General features: G+C 37.6%; 1 protein-coding gene across 2 annotated transcripts in view; it reads left to right on the forward strand.

Annotated features, from left to right (window-relative positions):
- The window catches only part of LOC120431313 (protein Star), a 236,535-nt gene that overhangs the window by 213,094 nt on the left and 2,775 nt on the right, over window positions 1–20,666 (forward strand). For both annotated transcript variants that reach the window (XM_052709000.1, XM_052708999.1), the window contains exons 3-4: window positions 13,641–14,074; window positions 14,134–14,307. In XM_052709000.1, coding sequence (XP_052564960.1) covers window positions 13,641–14,074; window positions 14,134–14,307 — 608 coding nt within the window. The remainder of the gene's footprint in view (window positions 1–13,640; window positions 14,075–14,133; window positions 14,308–20,666) is intronic.

Consider the following 20,666-nt stretch of genomic DNA (forward strand, 5'->3'; position numbering starts at 1 on the left):
GAATAAAAAATTTGCAAGCATGTTCAAACAGCTATTCCTAATGTCGGAGAAGTGATTAAAAATAAAAATAAATTATCCATATTGTTTCTATAACTTGAACTTTTTCACTCCAATTGAGAACACCTAGGTCTATCCACGACCGTTTCCATTGACCGTGAGAAGATGCCAAAAAATGCAGCTACCAACTAAATCCACAATACCTTTGATTCTAAAGATCATAACACAAAACACAAAACACAACACATTTGAAAAAGAATTTTCGATCAGCAGCATCCACACAATAAGTCATAATTGACATTTAAGTTTGTCAGATATGTAGTTACTGATTTTTTAGCAATATTTTTGATCATTGCCGAATTTCAGCAAAAGTGATGATTACTGAATTACTGAAATGGCTATCGTGATAAATTTTCAAGAAAGATAAATTAATATATTTGCTAATAATAAACAAGAACTTGAGATTGCCAAAAACATCTGCGTTGTTATGGTTTCGTTTGAGCAACCTGCCAAAAATGTATGGAATTTCGTAATTTTTGTTCTCGTGGATCAAACTTACTTTTTGCCCAGGTATTTAAAAACGTAGGTTTTAAAGAAAACGTAGATGTTTGGGTATCAAAAGATCGGAAATTTTATGCCCTTTCCGATTCCACATAGGTTGACTTGTGAATCGTGGACCGGTTCGGATGCCGGCGGATTTTCTTACGACGTAATTCCGGGTTGGTACGAAATTCCAACGAAAAATCTATTCTATCGATACAAATACCCCCAAAACGGTGTTATACCCTCTCCAAAATGTTTATTTAGCAATTATATGGTAATATATTGACATTTAGTTAAATTAAAAGTTTGCAAAATTAAGTTTAGATAAGTTTTATATAGAATTTCCAGAGTTATATAAACTTTTATACTAAGTAGTTAGTAAACATTATATTCAATCCAAATTATTTTTTTAATCAGTCGGATGCCTATTTGGAGTTGGGAGACTGGATTTATGGTGATTTGTCAACAAATAACATTATTTATGTTAATTTTTTGAAAGGTGTACATACTTTTTTTGCGCCTTTTTTATTTTCGTAATAGTATTTGTTATATAACTTTTTATAGAAATCATCTTTTCATGAGCTTTTTGTAGCAAAATGTTTGGCATGAGTTTTTGAACAAAACGTAGTACTAGGTTTCTGTCAAACTTTAAATTTTTTACATGTTTCATCACAAAATGTGCATAGTGCCCAAGGGGTGTAAATACTTTTTTTACATACTGTACATACAAAAAAACTTTTTTATATGGAGCGTGGACAATTTGTTGCTTAAAACCAGGCAATATCATTTTATCAAATTTTCTTCTACACGTTCTGTTGAAATGTACTAAAAACCAAAATATTCACAGAATCTTATATTTATGATCAGTTCGTATTGAGATATATGTTTCGAACCTTCCTAATCATATGACAAATAGTTATCGTTCGTTTAATTGCAATAAAAATCAACCATTTGACTTTGTCAAGATAAGTGTAACAAATGGTATCACAAATGGTAACATTACCAGAAATTATTTCCATATGATTTCGACAATTTCACCATTAATATTTAGTTATGCGGGATCTTGACCCATTTCTGTTACTTTACAGACCTCCCGTCATCGAGAACCCATTGAAGTATCACTGTCAGAACTCATTGTACCTCTTACGAGTTTCTTCCTCCCATTGACAGCTGTATTGAACCTTTTTTCTGACGTTTCACTCCCACACGCCAAAAAAAGAACTAATCTATTCGACTCGCTACTCTACACACCGGACTCTTTATGCTGCTGTATGCTAATACATTTATTTCAGTTGTGCAGAGTGTGCACCGTACCGTCACCGTGTGTGAATTGTTTTTGTTCTGTTCTTCGGACAAGCCAAAAATTTATGAAGCCTCCTCCGGACAAATAATGCTGCGCTGAGAGTACACCTTAAGGTTTTTTTTTGCCCCGCTCTCTATGTTTTTGTTCTCAGTTCTGTATAAGTGTGTACGTTTCCGCTCAAACTCCCGGTTCGGCTATTCTTTGCAAACAAACAAAAAAATTAAAATAAAATTAAGTAGCAACAAAAAGACGTTCGACGAATGACGACGACTTCATTTGTCGTCACACGGCGCGAGTTTCGTTCGGAAACTTTTTGTTGTTATTGCAGAACCTCCTTCCGGTTCAGTTTAAAGTTACTTACACTCATAATACTGCTTATGAAAGGTGCTTTATGTGGACCTTTGTTCCCTCTTTTTTCGCGATGTTTTTCGTTTTTGTTGTTGTTGAACTTTTGTGTTTGTGTGTTTGCGATGAACCGTGCACCTCAGGGCAGTGCACTTACGACTTATACGACAAACGTCTACGGGACGCGTAGTTTTTCGTCCGAAAGGTCATTGAATTGAGAGCAGTTACAGTCAGTTGCATGCAAAAACTTAATTGAAATTAATCATATGTCAGGAATTAATTTAATGTAAAATTCATCTTATGGGTAATTTATAAGTACATTTTTGCCACATGTCATACAAAGTTTTGATAAAAAATTATGTCAATAATTATTTTAACTAAAAGAAGATTTGAAGTATTTTTGAAACTTTAACAAGGTTAGAAAATCATCCCAACTCAGGAAAACGTTGAACTTGTACATAAAATTTTAGGTTTTTTTTGTTTCACCAAACTGTAAAATGGATCTGAAAATCTTTTTCACTAGACTGCATCACGACTGAGTGATGAATAATTTAACAATCATCGCGTTTATGCCCCGTCTCCCTAAATAGGAAAGCTGGAATGACTGGCGAGACCTAGCCAAAATTGCTTAATTAATCAGTCCGATGGTTGGAACGTGATCCGCAGCCGTAAACTGTAATTTTGGTCTCGAAATTGAATCCCGAGAGCGCCACCGGAAGCCATTATGGCAGGCGGTTTGCTATAAAATCTCAAGCGACTGTCAGCTTGCTTCGTCGCCACCACCATTATGGCAAGCTCCAAGGCTTGAATTCTCATTTCCCGCCATAAGCCAAATTCGTGATTTAAACTGTGGCGAAACAAAACCCTAATCAGAAAATTTGAATGGACAAAAAGTGGGAGAAGAAAACAAATCAACGAAACTTTGACGCCAGCTTGCCGAACGCAGAGGTTACGGGAACGCTGAGGACGGACGGACGATTCCCGGTAAGATAATCCACTACCGGTGTTAAGCATTTTATCTTTCCCTTCATCAGGTTGTTTTGAGCGCTCGAGTGTTGTTGGGACGGCGGAATCGTTTTGTAATCGTGAACATGATAAATTACAATTTTTAGTTGCTTTGGGTGAGCGTGTCTGCTTACTGTGCAGCTGTCAAATGTGCCATAATGGATAATTTTATGGCAAGCTTCGATTTTCCACAAAAATGCTCACCTTTAGGGTGATTAATCAAAACAAAACAACAACAAGTTGTGGTTTCTGGTTGGCCTTCTTTTGCGGTCATCATTTTTATGAACCTGCCACACAACGGGTCGGCTTGGGGTGGCGGCGGCCCCGGGGAGACCCCCAAAATGCGCGACCTCGGTTAGGAAACCTGAGCGCTACAACGTGGATGGGGACGATCCAACAGTTGTGGTTTTTGGCGTGTTGTTGGTCTTGTTTTTGTTTTCCGCGGTTTTCAGTGAGCATAATATAATGGTATGAGGCTTTGCGGTTTGTGTTAGGGAGATGGTCTGCCGTTTTACGGCGATATGATGTATACGCCATTTTGGACATTTTCAATTTTATTGTACAGTCTGATAAAGTATCTTATAAGCTACCTCCTGACGAAAGAAATTTTCAAAAAACTGCTCTGGGGCCCATTTTATTAAGCAAACAAACAATGATGTATACGCCAATTTTACTCATCATGATGTAGGGTAGAGTAGTCATCAATGAGACACGGGGAACAATGATAAAATGGCTCTCACAAGTCGTAGTTTCAACCAATCAGGCTCATATTTGGGGGAAAGGTGTGTCTACCGGATACACGTCTGCCATATTAGTGGCTTTGGTTATGGACGCTCCCTTGAAAAGTTATTCATAAGTGTTTGATTCTGGAGTGTAAAAGTAAATTATGGACAAAAAATACTTTTTCGCTCGTAGCCTGCCATTTACACCAAAACTAATATTTCTTTAAATTTCTTTCGACGTTCCATAGGGATTAAGTTGGGCTACAATGTCCTTTCATTAGATTTGGCCAAAATTTAGAATGTACCCAGAATCCAGGGCTGTCTCATTGTTCCCCACTCATTTCAGCCCATGGGTAACAATGAGACACTTTGATTTTTCTTTAATAAACTTTTCAAAATCGATGGAAATCTTTCAAAACATGAATTAAAAGTGATTTTTGGCATATTTATAGAATTTAAACTTCATTTAACCAAAAATACAAAGTTATTTGGTATTAATATATGGATTTTACAAAAATTAAATACTTTTTAGTGTAACTTTTTATATTAAAAGTTTAATGTTGGCAAAATTGCTCTAAAATGTTCAAGGCAAGTCACCTGCAATGGAACAATACAAAAACATGATGTTTTACTAGAAAAATTTTGATTTTCGTAGAGTGTCTCATTGTTCCCCCGCTGTCTCATTGTTCCTGCCAAGTGCGTCTACAATGAGACAGTTGAATAACTCTGGCTGTAGATGTCGGATCGATCTCATATTTTGGTCAATGATAGAGCACATTAAAAGAAAGATAATGCAACTAAAAGCTCTTTAAGACATGCTGATGAAAAAATTAGAAAAATCGTTGAAAGTTGAAAACCAAAAGTGTCTCATTGATGACTACCCTACCCTATGTATACAATTGATAGAAGTCAAATTCAATACTGTTTGAATGTTGATTTGAAGTTTTTGGGACCAAATCAAGACTGGGCAATATTTTAATACATTATTTCAATTTAATTCTTCAGGGGACGTCCATTAGGCGTCATCCATAAAGTACGTCACGTTCTGAGGGAAGAGGGGGGTTTTGAGCAAGCGCGACATTGCGTGTTAAAAGCATAGGGAAATCGTGACAAAGGGGGGTGCAGTAAATTTTGGCTGATATTAATGTGACGTACTCAATGGATGACACCTTATCCACATCCACGTAGACACTTTTTTGAAAATTCTAGACTCACCCACCTCCCTTGCTGACAATTGTTCATGCAAAAAATGTGTTTATGGAGCATAGACAATCGCTAAGGGAGCGTTATTTTATTACGTAACGCAAAAAATCGGATTTTTAGACCCCCCCCCCCTCGTAACAAAATTTCCATACAAATTTTAAAAATTTTGTATGGAGCGTAACACGGCATCCGACCCCCCTCCCCCCAACTGCGTTACGTAATAAAAGAACGCTCCCTAATACCTCCCCCCCCTTAAAGTATCCACGTGGACAATGCATTACGGGATCCACTCAGCTATCAAAATAGCTGGCACAAAAAATAAAGCCAGCTTTGATCGAGCAATGTATACATACATCATTGGGCAGGAAAAGTAGTGATTTTTTATTGCTATTTTTACGGCCAAATGATGTTTGTGGTTTAAAATCGTAAAGAATAGAAAAAAACAAGAAATTTTGTAGGGGCCACATTTTTATTGTACTTTTTAACAGTTTCTGCAGAGCAGACCTCAAATTAGTCATTTTAAATTGAAAAAATTAACAAAAACAGAAAATCGTGTCTACAGCAAAATCACCTCAATGGCGTATACATCATATCGCCGTAAAACGGCAGTGGTGTTGGTAGGTTTTGTCACAGATTACAGAATAGTTGGTATTAAATCAGATAAGTTTGATTAAAATACTAAATGTTTTTATTAGAACAGTTATAACTCCCAAAATCTGTCAAAACCAAATTTACTCAATAATGAGTGAAACAGCATCTGTCAGATTTTGTTTGTATCTAACAAATTACTAAATTATAAGATATAATCACAATCTGACAGTTACTGTTCTACTCATTTTTGAGTAATTTTGTTTTTTAACGAATTATTTGATGTGGTTTCAGTATTTGATAAGTCTTTTAGGTCTGTGATACCTGTTACAATCTATTGAATGGGGTGATAAACTGCTGAGTGTGCGAAAAGAAGAAAAAAACGGCCTTCGAAATTGAGGCCGGATGGATGAAAGGTAGCACTACATATCCGGGTTCAGGGGACATCGTTCGAAGCATGCATTGAGAAATGATTCAAAACCACATCAAACTGAAGCAACAAAACTAACCACAAGCAGTTCAAAAAGTTTACTAATTGGGTTAATGTTAATTTTAAAATACAGAGATGGGGAAAAAGTATTTGAATAAAATGTATAAATGAATTCAGTTGAAACTTTAAAATTTTGATCAATCATTTTTTGTTGATATATTTAAATCACAGAAGAAAAAAAGCATTGAATTAAATTGATTTTTAAATTTCGAGGCCCTTCACCTTGAACCTGGTGGCACCCCAACCCCTTTTCGCCGTAATCTGTCCGACCCGACACATCATTAAACAATCAATCAATGGCTTGTTCCATTTCGATTGTCTGCCTACTGGCCACTGCTGTGTTGTGGCTCGCGCCACGCCACATTATGCCATGTCATTTCACCTGACCATCAACTCCGGCAGTCCGTCCGTCCGATCTCACTTCAGCAACTGGAGCAAAACTCGCTCTGCACTGGGTAAGGGAAGAGAGTGGACCAACTAGTACGTATCACCTCAGCTCCAGCTGTTTCATGTGGAAAAGTGTGTGCTGGGGTCATTTGACAATTGCTGAACGCAAAGTATCTAAATTCGCATGTTAGCTCAGACCTTCTTCATATATTAATTATCGTTTTTAATCCTGAAATTTCTCATGATCCAATGCTTTCAAAAATATTTAAACATTTTTGAGATAGCTTCAAAAACTTTTTTACAGCAAAGCTTTTTAAGAGCGTATCCTAATACCTTCACCAAAAACCGTTCAACTCCAAGCGAAACTTGGAGATTTTCTCTTATCCCCTGAAAAAAGTGGCTTCGCTTCTCCCTGTGCATGGTCTAGTGTGAGAATCGCCGGCAAACGGAGTAGGCTCGTCAAGTTGGCTGCTTGCGAATCGTAGTAGCTCACGATTGCGGTTGCGGCTCGATGATTCAAGCGATTTGATCGGCGATGAGCTAGTGATTTCTGATTCGTTGAACTAAATATCAGGATTCTCTTATCCCCTGAAAAAAGTGGCTTCGCTTCTCCCTGTGCATGGTCTAGTGTGAGAATCGCCGGCAAACGGAGTAGGTTCGTTGAGTTGGCTGCTTGCGAATCGTAGTAGCTCACGATTGCGGTTGCGGCTCGATGATTCAAGCGATTTGATCGGCGATGAGTTAGTGATTTCTGATGAGTTGAACTAAATATCAGGACCTTTGATGGCGACTTTATGGAATAATATTGGAGATCAGATTTTAGTAATATTTTTATTCAGTGAATCACTTCCCGTGGCCTTAAGATTTCCTCCAGGTCGGTTTCGTGTTCCAAGGTTCAATGTTACAACTCAGCCACGGAGTCCACACCAAGCGGAAAGAAGCCCCAATAAATTAATTTAAATACCGTATCCCTGCTTGTTACAAAATTATATGTTCTGGCCCAGTTTGCCCAGTCTCGAAATCTTAACCACGCCTCCCGTTGTAACGATGTTTGTTTCCACCTCTGCGGTTATCGGGGTCAAATTTTGGGTGTAATTTTCGCTGGAGCCCTTCTAGTGGAGCCAGACCAGGGGAAAGAGAAACAACAAGTGTTAGTTCTGCCCTTCGGTTAATTAGACACTCTTCGGCATTCTTTCCGGGGCTCTCTGATTAGTTGGCAGTGAGTTTGCTGGAAGGTCAGGTTGGACGACGACCGAGGGGTACCCCAATGGAAATAGTATATTGAAAAGATTGAAAAGAGTGGCGTAACAAATTGACGCGAACGCAGACTTCTGACATTCTGAAACATTCAGCAGAACTGATTGAATTTCCAACTTGAAGGAAAACACATCGGTGGCGAATCCCGAGCAAACTCTTTTCCCGTTTTGTTGTACCGTTTAGAGCGTGAAACTGTGGTGGGGTAAGTTGTTATTTGTTGTTTTACATGATTTTATTAAAAAAGTTGAAACTACGGAAAACAAATAAAAAACTCGCACTTGACAGTTTGCAAGTTTGCCTGCTTTGTTTGTTTGCCTGGATATGTTTGTACAAACGTCAACCTGCATACATTTTACCTTGTTGCGAGTTTGGCAAGTTTTCAAACACGAAAAATGCGAGTTTAATTGCGATAGTGTAATAGCTTCTTGAGTGGAAATTTATTTCAACATAGCTAAATAAAAACATTGGAATTTCTTTTCAGACTTTAGTTTATGTTTTACGCACTGTCACTATGCCTCGTTTATACAACTTCAGTTCGTTGGTCATTGCTGGATGATTTATTCCTTGCCGCAGTGTTTCCTAATAAAATACCCAAGAACCCCAACCCGATCGGTTCCGTGTCAACGGGCCATCAATTGGATGCTGAATTGAATAATAATGTGACCACATTACAGCAAACTCCCTCCACCATCATTAGAGTTAGCTCTGCTGAGGCAGCCACAGGGCAACGCGTATCTAAAGTGTTAATCTAACCTCAATAAATGACATCGGGGCAAACCGTGCCGCTGCTAATCGACGTTCGCCACCAGCACCCACATAAACTGAGAAGCTGTTGGCGGGACAGAAATAGGACGATAACGGTCAGATTAATGGCCTTGGTTCGGGAACTCCAAGATCCGAACTATCTGGTGCATGGTGCAGTTGCTCTGCAGCAGTTTTGTAAAAATCTAAACTTACTACGCTTCCAAAAACTGCAAAAGTTTTGCAGTCTGAAAAATTACACTCTTTGCCGAGAGTAAATGGTGCAATTAGGTGCAGGAAATTGCACTACAATTTTGCATCAGCGGGCAGCTAAAAGTAGCTTTCGTATAATTATACAATTTTCTTGCCCTGCTATCGCCCACGACTACACTCGTGTGATGCCCACGTGACACGTGATTGGTTCGGATTTCTTGGGCAGGAACAAGAGTAGGACAACTAGATAGGTTGATTTTTTTTCTCTTGCTAGACTTCAATTGGATCTATGACCAACATTTGATTGAAGATAATTTGCATTTTTCAAGTATTGTTGAATACAGTCAATTATCTGGTTGTCGATCCTCGACGGACTCTTGGATTGTATTTTTCGCAAAAATGGCCATCATTTGTCAATATTTTCAATTTCTCTTTTAACTTTGCGACATTGAACTTTAGTTTGACATTCGTTTGTTTTTATTTGCTGCACGATGCCTGGAGCAACATTTGAAAAGGGCGGATTAGCATTTTGACAGCTGGAACTGTTTTGCATATTCCGAGATAACAGGTAACTATTTCATAAAACTCGAAGTGAAAAACAATAGGTGGCCTCCCCAGCTACATTTCAACACTGTGGATTTTGTTGAATAGTTTTCCGATCACTGGGAAATTGCAAAATAATACCAGCTGAGCCATTCTCTACGAAATCGGTATTTTTGTTAGAATTTAAATTTTTGAATTTTTTAATCCGACTGAAACTTTTTTGGTGCCTTCGGTATGCCCAAAGAAGCCATTTTGCATCATTAGTTTGTCCATCCATACAAATTTGGCTGATGTATGAAAATTCAAAAATCTGTATCTTTTGAAGGAATTATTTGATCGAATTGGTGTCTTCGGCAAAGTTGTAGGTATGAATACGGACTACACTTAAAAAAATGATACACGGTAAAAATTTTTTTGGTGATTTTTTATTTAACTTTTTGCCATTAAAACTTGATTTGCAAAAAAACACTATTTTTAATTTCTTCACCCAAAGTTAAAGAACGAGGGGATAGTCCTCACTAAAAGAAACGTGAGGAAAGTGCTATATTGCGAGAGTATAGTCCTCTCGCGTGTTCATTCGTTCATTGGAACAGTTCATCCTTTGAGTGGCTTATATGGACAAACGACCGCCACTTTGTCACCGAACCATGGTGGCCCATACGGCAAAGGCACGGTTCAATATGCCGAAGGTCTTGGGTTCGAGTCTCGGTACCGGTACTTGATTTTTTTGATAGATGAACTTTTTTGGAAAATGAACCATGGGTAAAGTACTCTCGGTAATTTCGGGATTTATCCTCTCCGTCCGCTCACAGTACCATTTTACTACCGAATCGTGCTCTTTATCCTCTCGTATGCCGATGCCCAGTTCTGGGTGTTGATATGTTTTAGAGGACATCAAATGCCAACTTTTCAGAAATTTCCAGGTTGTGCAAATAATCTTTGACCGAGTTATGATTTTTTTTATTTCATACCGATTTTTTCAAAAAATCGAAATATTGGTCGCAAAAATCGATGTAAAATCGATGTAAAAGTACTTTAGTGAAATTTTGATAAGAGGCACGGTTTTCAAGTTAAGGCCGTTTTTAGGGTAACTTTTTTGAAAATAATCGCAGTTTTTCATTTTTTAAAATTAGTACACATGTTTGCCCGTTTCTGAAAAAAATATTTTTGAAAAGCTGAGAAAATTTTCTATATTTAGCTTTTTTGAACTTTGTTGATACGACCCCCCCCCCCAGCAACTGAGATATTGCCATGCAAAGGTTTAAAAACATGAAAATTGATGTTTTCCAAGTCTCACTCAAATAACCCACCATTTTCCAACGTCGATACCTCGGCAACTAATGGTCCGATTTACAATGTTAAAATATGAAAAATTCGTGAAATTTTCCGGCCTTTTAAAAAATATATTTTTAAACGTTTAAAATCAAAACGAACATTTTGAAAGGGTCAAAAATTCAATATTACGCCCTTTTAAAATGTTAGTCTTGGTTTAAAAATTAAAATTAAAGTACTTTTTGATAGCAAATTTGATTTTACATAAAAAAATGAAGTTGAAATTTTTTGCGACCAATATTTCGATTTTTTGAAAAAAAAAATCAGTATTGATTAAGAATGCAGAACTCGGTCAAAGATTTTTTGCCCATTCTGCAAATTTCTGAAAAGTTGGCATTTTATGTCCTCTAAAGCAAATATTTATAAAAAATAGTGTTTTTTGCAAATAAAATAAACAAAAAGTCACCAATTTTTTACCGTGTATCATTTTTTTCAGTGTAGTCCGTATCTATACCTACAACTTTGCCGAAGACTTCAAATCGATCAAAAAATTTTTTCAAAAGATACAGATTTTTGAATTTTCATACATCATTTTTGTATGGATAGCTACTAAATTTGTATGGAAAATTATATGGACAAACTAATGATGCAAAATGGCTTCTTTTGGCATACCGTAGGCACTAAAAAGTCGAATGACCAAAATCGAATGACCGTAATCTGAGAGAACTACTCAGCTGTCAAAATGCTTATGCGCCCTTTTCAAATGTTACTGTTTGACGTTTGCAGGTGGATTCGAAAAAATGTAAACAAATCACACCGTGCAATGACCGAAAGACAAATTGATTGTCATTGAGCATTTTAGGAGCTTATTTTTGAAAATGTCCAATAAACAAAATTTTATTTTTTAGCTTTTTGAATGTCTTTGAATACCCCTGACTCATGGCGAAATTTTTAATTCTAGTTAACAAAATGATCAGTTTTTGCTTTTTGATGTTTTTTGTAATCGCCCTGAGTCAGTCGTATTCAAAAATATCCAAATTGTTGATAATGGAAATTTTGTTTATTGGACCTTTTTTAAAAAAGAAAAACAGATTTGTTTTTAAACAACACTTTAAAAAATAAAATCTTAGGAAACTTTTCCGATATCTTTAAAAACAAAATTCAAAGACTCTGGTAGCTTTCCCACCATCAATTTACCTTCAACTTCAAGATGTATAAACACAATTTAATGAAAAAAATAAGACTTTTACATGTTATTTATGGTAAAAAATTTCATTTCTCGATTTTGACGGCTCAATATTGGATTCTCTCGGTGAGTGCTCATTTGAACTCTATTTTGATGAATATGTATCCTTTGTCGGTGACAAACGATGCCAAAACGGTGATAGATTTCCACAACATTGATGTGTTTTCTTACAAAATACACAAAAAAAAACAAAAAATTTGTTGTTTAAGGTGAAACAGGACGCCAGTTTTTCGGAGCGTTTACAACACTTCTGTTCAACTTAAATCAATTTCTGAACTCGATAGCAAGTAAATGTCGACTTGCTATCAACCTGTGAAGCGTCTGCAGAAAATCAGAACTTCATAAGGTACGCCTTTTCCGACTGAGAATAACTTTTAATAAATATCAAATTAAACAGAAATGTTCACAAAAAGTTCCTCTACTGGTTGATGTACAGTCATCCCACATATTCGGAACACCCACAAATTCGGAACACTTTTGTGTTAATTTGATAATAGGATGAAAAATGCAACTTTTCTGTTATCCCTGCTTTTTTTTAGGACCTTTATTTGGACATTCTCTCGCTATTTCACTAGTTAAAATAGTACTTTTTGAACAAAAATCTCATTTCAAGACTATTTTATCCAGAGCAGCAAAACACTGCCTCCAAATTGCCTGTTCTATATTTGTGGGATGTTGTTGTGCCTCCCACAATTGTTTTTTTTTAGTTTGATTGCCATAAGTCCACTGCGACCATTTATTTGATCTATTGTCGACCTGCTGATCTATTTTTAGATCTGCAGAGGCTGCCAATTTGCTGTTCTTGGGCATTTGGGGAACAAAGCACACGCGCTATTGTTGAGCAAGTGTGTTGATCTGTCCACACGCCGTAACATTTTTCCTTTCCTCTGTGCTGTTGTACTTTCCATATGTGTCGCTAGAACTGAAGTGCACTTTTTTATTACGCTACTTAGGATGTGTTCCCAGTGAAATCCCAAAAGCCCGGGACTCTTGCTAAGCAGTTTTTTTTGTCCCTCCAAGCACATTTTGCGGTTGGGCCCAGCGCACTCCGCAGATGCAAATATACAGAGCACAGCCGGTCCTCGAAACATGTGAAAAGTACGAGGAAAGGTGGTGCCAAGCCATGTGGGTTTCAAACCACGACCTTCCGTTTATCAAACGAAACCTGTAACCAATAGACCACAGGAGCTCGGCCTCCCACAATTGTGGAACACCTGAATTCAATTGATATTTTCACAAAAAAGTTATCAGACCATGTTTAAAGCATCACTAAGCTGGAGTTTTATTGGTTTCAGAGTTTGAAGTAATTTTTTTGTAAAAAATATGTACTCCTGGAGAGATAAAAAAGCTTGTTTACATTTTAAGAAAAAAGTGTTCCAAATTTGTGGATTTCAAGGGTCAATGTTTTTCTTTAAAAACTTGATATAAAACGTAAAATGTACAGCCGGTCTATACATCAATCGGAATATCGCAAGGAACGCTTTCACATGAAGGAAAAAGCAAATTATTATGTTCAATTATCGATTTTCTATGATTAGTTGAACATTGGCAGATCTGTAAACTGTTCCGAATATGAGGGATGACTGTACTTGGTTTTAGTACATTTTAAAGAACACTCCAGATTATCCAGCATCATTCAGACAAGACCGATTGGGAATAGGATCGAGTCCTTAAACTGCCAAATATACGAAAATTCCCCTAATTGTCTTCGGACTGACTGTTTAGAAAGTTCAGGAAAGTTAAATCAAAACTTTCTAACATTTCTTTCTTCCCTCCTCCTTCCAGAAATCCGCCACCAGCAGTTCCGGCTGAACATGTCCCGCGACTACGACCTGATGGGCGTCCCCCAAGACAACCCGGCCCTGGTCAAGTACGTGCGGGACATCCACATGAAGAAGTACCCGATGACGTTCATGCGTAACGCGAACGCCCCGGTCGAGCATCTGAACTTCACCAACCGGCACGAGCTGACGCCCGAGATGGCGCACTTTGTGTCGGATCTGCTCGGTAAGAAGCGCTTCGGGACGTTCTTCCAGTCGCTGACCGGTATCAGCGAGTCCATGATGACGGCACCGTGGCTGGCGGAGACGATGAACTGGGGCGGCTACCTGGTGGAACCGGACCCGCGCAAGTACTTTTCGCTGCGCAAGCAGAACGCCTTCCGGCCGAACGTGCAGGTCATCCACGCGTGCCTTTCGCCCAACACGTATCCCAAGGAGGTAAGTCTTCTGTTTTGCTGTTTTGGAATTCATCAACTAAAATCTGCCCTTATTTTTAGGTCACCCTCCACCACGACGACGACAGCGAGGTGCGCATCAACAGCGTGCTGGACGAGGAGACGGAGTGGTTCCACCCGCGGGTCAAGTGCTTCCCGGTGTACACGCTCATGCTGGCCGTCAACCGGACCTCGATCGATGTGATGAGCCTTGGCTGCCAGGGACAGGAGCTACAGGTGAGCCTCTTTGACTAGACAGAGTAGGGAAAAGGTGGGAGGGAAGGGAAATCGATAACTAATTAGAGCTACACGAACCGGTGAGGTGTTAGACGAAGACCTAAGCTAGAACAAATTGGTTGGTCCCGGCTGTAGTTGAATAGTTTATGACGGACTGACTGCTGGCAGGCGTAACAATTAGTGGTTGTTTTTGTTGACGACGATTGGTAAGGTTCGATTTGCGTGCGAACGCCTTGTCAGCAGGTCAGATGGGAACGAAGAGCTTAAAAAAATTGTAGGTTCATGCGTTGTTGCCGTCCGTAATAAGGAAACGTTATAAAATCACCCGGGAAATAAATTTCAGAGCAGTTCTTCTGAAAATTGTCTGTTTTTAAAAGATTTGAATTTTTGTATTTTATGCTATTGTATAACTTTGGGGAAGCATCCCCTACAAGGATGCTAGATCCACAGATTTGTCTGTGTTTCACAGACATTTGAGCTTGTGTCAGAAATTTTTTGAGGACTTTTCAAAAACTTCATTAAATTAATATTTTGTAAAAATATCAACCGAAACATTTTTGCTAGTCTTCTAATGTTTAAAAACGCAATTTCTGATGGATCGTATGACTGTAAATTGATTTATTTGAATTTTAGACAAATGCACAGACATACAAGGACTTTTGTACAGACATTTTTAAAAACCATGTGGCATCCCTGCTCCCCTATGACCATTATCCAAGGATGCCAGATGCACAGATTTGTCTGTGTAACACAGACGTTTGAGCTTGTGCCAGACTAGAGTTGTGCAAAACCACTATTTTTATATTGATGAGTAAGTTACAATAGATCCCCTAATGAAATATGTCGATTCAGTTCTCAAGATGTCGAGAAAAAGGCTCTCTTTATCTTGCTGTATTTTTTTCCGTAATTACATGAAAAAGTACACCGTGGGATATTTTTTACAAATCTGGCATTAAAATATGAGCAGTTCTCTCAGATATCGGTGATACGATTTTTTTTTGTATTTTTTTTAATGAAACTTTTTTGGTGCCTTCGGTATGCCCAAAGAAGCCATTTTGCATCATTAGTTTGTCCATATAATTTTCCATACAAATTTGGCAGCTGTCCATGCAAAAACGATGTATGAAAATTAAAAAAATCTGTATCTTTTGAAGGAAATTTTTGATCGATTTGGTGTCTTCGGCAAAGTTGTAGGTATGGATATAGACTACACTGAAAAAAAATGATACACGGTAAAAATATTTTTGGTGATTTTTTATTTAACTTTTGTCACTGCGGGTGGATGTTGACAGCCATACCAAAAGAAGATGGCCGTGTTGCTGTGGGTAATGGTCACTCCCTTCGACAGCTGTGCAACTGTGGCCACTCTCAGTCGCTGACAGTTCTACCAATACTAAGAACCCAATGGAGCCTCAGCGGCCGCCGGTGGCCCTAGCCTAAAGCTGTCCAAAGCACTGGATCGCCCTTTTTTAGTTTTCAGTGAACCTCCAAGCCAAAGACACCGGTGGCTACTGCAACTTCTCTGGCATGTCCCGATTCTTAACCAAAACACATTTGTACAACTGTCGACGACCGGGAGTGGCCACTTACCTCAGCAACACGGCCATCCACTGCTGGTAGAGCTGTTAAAATCCACCCGCAGAGGCATCCTCCGTCTAAACAACCTCCGACCAATCCGTCGGTAGGACAGCTGGGACCTGACAACAAACTTTGTGATTAAAAAAAATTAAACTCGCTGAACAAAAACAAAAAGATTAAAATCAGGATTTGAACCACTGTGATAAAAAAAACTTCTAATTGATAGCACTGCGTCTCTACCATCAGGACTACTTTTTCGCTGTTGAGTGAACAAGAAAATTACCGATGTACAGTTTGACATCTCGAAATTTGTTTTCTAAAATAGCCCTCATGAGCGCTCAAAGCCTTCTTTGTGAGTAAATGAGGAAGGCCCTCACACTCACTGAGAAGGATGATTAATTTACTCGCAGGTAACTTAGTTTTTCCTCATGGTTGAGTAAATCGTGAGTGAGTTTCCGAACTCCGATTTTTAGGTATCTTTTTTTTTTAATATAGTCTCACTTTTTCATTTTTTAAAATAAGCGCACATTAGTTCGTTAGTTCCTTATATTGAATGTTTGACCCTTTTTAAAATGTTAGTCTTGATTCAAAAATTGCGTGCTCTATATTTTCGGTATTCATGGTCAAACATTAAAAAACATTTTTCTTGGAAAGTCAAAAAGTGACGTGCGACAAGATGGCACGACAACGTCGATTTGCTGAAAATATCTCGCAGGTCTTTTTTGTTTAACTCATTTTATCTTAATTGGAAAAAAAAGAAATTTTAATCGTTTTGCCTTCCTCACTGAGGCAAGGCTATAATCCTGCTCTAAACATGAACTTTTTATTAAAAGCTCAAAGACCCACCTCCATGTATACATACCGACTCAGAATCGAAAACTGAACAAATGTCTGTGTGTGTATGTGTGTGTGTGTGTGTATGTGTGTGTGTATGTGTGTGTATGTGTGTGTATGTGTGTGTGTGTGTGTGTGTGTGTGTGTGTGTGTGTGTGTGTGTGTGTGTGTGTGTGTGTATGTGTGTGTGTATGTGTGTGTATGTGTGTGTGTGTGTGTGTGTGTGTGTGTGTGTGTGTGTGTGTGTGTGTGTGTGTGTGTGTGTGTGTGTGTGTGTGTGTGTGTGTGTGTGTGTGTGTATGTATGTATGTATGTGACCAAAATTCTCACTGAGTTTTCTCAGCACTGGCTGAACCGATTTTGATCAAACCGGTTGCATTCGACTTGGTTCATGGTCCCATACATCGCTATTGAATTGTTTGAAGTTTCGATAACTAGTTCAAAAGTTATGTATAAAAATGTGTTTTCACATATATCCGGATCTATTTATATGCATGTAAACGATGTCCGGATCCATCATCCGACCCATCGTTGGTTAGGTAATCGGGAGACCTTTCCAACGAGTCCAAAACATTGAAGATCTGGCTACCCTGTTTCGAGATATGGCCACTTAAGTGATATTTTTGTACTTTTTTGAAGCCGGATCTCACTTAAATGTATGTAAACGATGTCCGGATCCATTATTCGACTTATCGTTGGTTAGGTAATCAAAAGACCTTTCCAACGAGCCCAAAACATTGAAGATCTGGCAACCCTGTCTCGAGTTATGACCACTTAAGTGATATTTATATACATTTTTGAAGCCGGATCTCACTTAAGAGCGAGTCCACGAACAGGGCATACCCCTTTGTATGGGACGTCGTTTGGACCTCACCAATCTGCCTGAAATTTTCAGGGGTTGTTTGTACATATATAACTAGCATCTGGTAAAAATATGAGCACTCTAGGTCAACGGGAAGTGGGGCAAATCGGGACACAAAGTTTGATGGTTCAAAAACGTCAAAAATCTTAAAATGGCTATAACTTAGGCAAAATTCAATTTAATTTCAAAATTCAAAATGCATCTAAAAGGGCTTGAAAAATGCAACAAAATGCAGGGTAGAGCATCTCAATTGGTTATTTCTAAAGGGAGTTATTGGCATTTTAGTGAAAAAATAGCATAATTTTCAAACTCAAATAAAAAAGTGTTCCATCCAGATATCAACTCGGTTCGACCTGCAGCTTGTAGGGGACATCTGGGACTACCATCTGAGACTGAGACCGTTTTGGGTAAGGCAGTTCAACATATTAAATGGACACTTTTACTTTTAGTGATTTTTTTGGTTGTAAATTTTTGCTCGGAGGACCCCTTAGATCCCATTTTTTGGTGATAATTTTATCATATTCGTGTTCCTGAGACAATTTTACAATAGAAACATGTATAAAAATGTGTATTTTCATCCATTGTAACCCTTTAAAAAATAAAAGTTAAAAAAATTGAGAAGCTGCTTTTTTCTGGTGTCATCTAGTATCCTTGGAAACGAACTTGATTTTCAATAAATGTGAATCGAAGATTTTTTTTAACTTTTATTTTTTAAAGGGTTAAAATGGATGAAAATGAACATTTTTATACATGTTTCTATTGTGAAATTGTCTCAGGAACACGAATATGATAAAATTATCACCAAAAAATGGGATCTAAGGGGTCCCCCGAGCAAAAATTTACAACCAAAAAAATCACTAAAAGTAAAAGTGTCCATTTAATATGTTGAACTGCCTTACCCAAAGCGTTCTCAGTCTCAGATGGTAGTCCCAGATGTCCCCTACAAGCTGCAGGTCGAACCGAGTTGATATCTGGATGGAACACTTTTTTATTTGAGTTTGAAAATTATGCTATTTTTTCACTAAAATGCCAATAACTCCCTTTAGAAATAACCAATTGAGATGCTCTACCCTGCATTTTGTTGCATTTTTCAAGCCCTTTTAGATGCATTTTGAATTTTGAAATTAAATTGAATTTTGCCTAAGTTATAGCCATTTTAAGATTTTTGACGTTTTTGAACCATCAAACTTTGTGTCCCGATTTGCCCCACTTCCCGTTGACCTAGAGTGCTCATATTTTTACCAGATGCTAGTTATATATGTACAAACAACCCCTGAAAATTTCAGGCAGATTGGTGAGGTCGATGCGAGATGGGTATGCTTTGCTCGTGGACTCGCTCTTAAATGCATGTAAACGATGTCCGGATCCATCATCCGACCAATCGTTGGTTAGGTAATCAAAAGACCTTTCCAATGAGTCCACAACATTGAAGATCTGGCAACCCTGTCTCGAGTTATGACCACTTAAGTGATATTTATGTACTCTGTTGAAGCCGGATCTCACTTAAATGTATGTAAACGATGTTTGGATTCATCATCCGACACATCGTTGGTTAGGTAATCAAAAACCCTTTCCAACGAGTCCACAACATTGATGATTTGGCAACCCTGTCTCGAGTTATGACCACTTAAGTTATATCTGTGTACTTATTTTTCTGGATCTAAAAAAATAGCTGGCAAACCACTTATATTTAAAATGAGGAAGGCATCAACCGCATTAAGGATTAAGTTAGTTTTTTTTTATAAAATTTACTAAATTCGTTTTGAGTTTTCTCAGCACTGGCTGAACAGGCTCAACCGATTTTCATCAAACCGATCTCATTTGATTTGGTTTAAGATCCCATACTGCATTATTCATTTTAATTTTGAAGTTTCGATAAGTAGTTCAAAAGTTATGTATAAAAATGTGTTTTCGCAAATTTTCAAATGTTAGAAAACTAGCCAAAACACTACGCAAGTCCCAGCATGTTATACATCATTAGTCAGGTAATCAAAAGACCTTTGTAACGATCTTAAACATTGAAGATCTGTCAAACTTCATGATCCAATAAAAATATATGAAATTTGTGTTCAAATTCATCATGTCACCTATTTTTGGTAAATAGTGAGGATGGCACCAAGTTTTTAAAGTATAAAATAGTTCATTTTGACAAGCTCTACAATTAAGTTCAAAAATGTGCAATGAGATCTAGTGGCGGTAAAAGAAGAAACAACTCTGTGTAGAAATATTTCAGGGTCGAAATTTGTTAGGTTTTTGCTTATATATTTTTTTGTAATTTCCTTAGAAAGGAATTTTAATTCAAATATCCATGTGGTAAGTCAAGTCACCTTTAAAATCAAAGCAATATTGAAAAGTATTACTTTTTTATACAAGCGATGAAAAGTTCAACTTTTCGGCACCCATTTTAGTACTGAATAGCAGAACAACATCTCAACGCATGTATCGAAGATTTTTCGATTCTGTTAGATTCTGTTGAGAAAAGTAGATCGTTTCGTCGTTCGAATATGACAGGAAAAGTAAGTAGTTTCACGACGGAATTGCAAAAAAGTATGTAAATGTAAACCAAAATTAAATTTTCCACGCTATTTTAATAAACACTTAGTTTATCTTAGTTATTTGAACTAGTTTTTAATCTTAAGAGGCAGTATTTGTAGATTCTGCTCGGTTTGTTCTAGAGGTCGTATCGAGGTGCTCCGATTTGGATGAAACTTTCAGGGTTTGTTTGTCTATACATGAGATGAACTCATGCCAAATATGAGCCCTCTACGACAAAGGGAAGTGGGGTAAAACGGGCTTTGAAGTTTGAGGTCAAAAAAACATAAAAAAAATCATAAAATTGCTCGCATTTCCGTAAAACTTCATCAATTCCAACTCTCTTAGATGCATTCGAAAGGTCTTTTGAAGCACTTCAAAATGTGCCATAGACATCCAGGATTAGTTCGACTTTTTCTCTTTGCTTTTGCAAATTACTGTCATAAATGGATTTTTTTAAAACCTTAATATCTTTTTCCAACAACCTCCAACACTCATACTCCTATAAGTCAAAAAATAGGCAATTTCATGGACTATAAGCCTATGGTATTAA

This window comes from Culex pipiens, chromosome 2 (assembly GCF_016801865.2).
Source record: "Culex pipiens pallens isolate TS chromosome 2, TS_CPP_V2, whole genome shotgun sequence".
In the NCBI taxonomy this organism is placed as follows: Eukaryota; Metazoa; Arthropoda; class Insecta; order Diptera; family Culicidae; genus Culex; species Culex pipiens.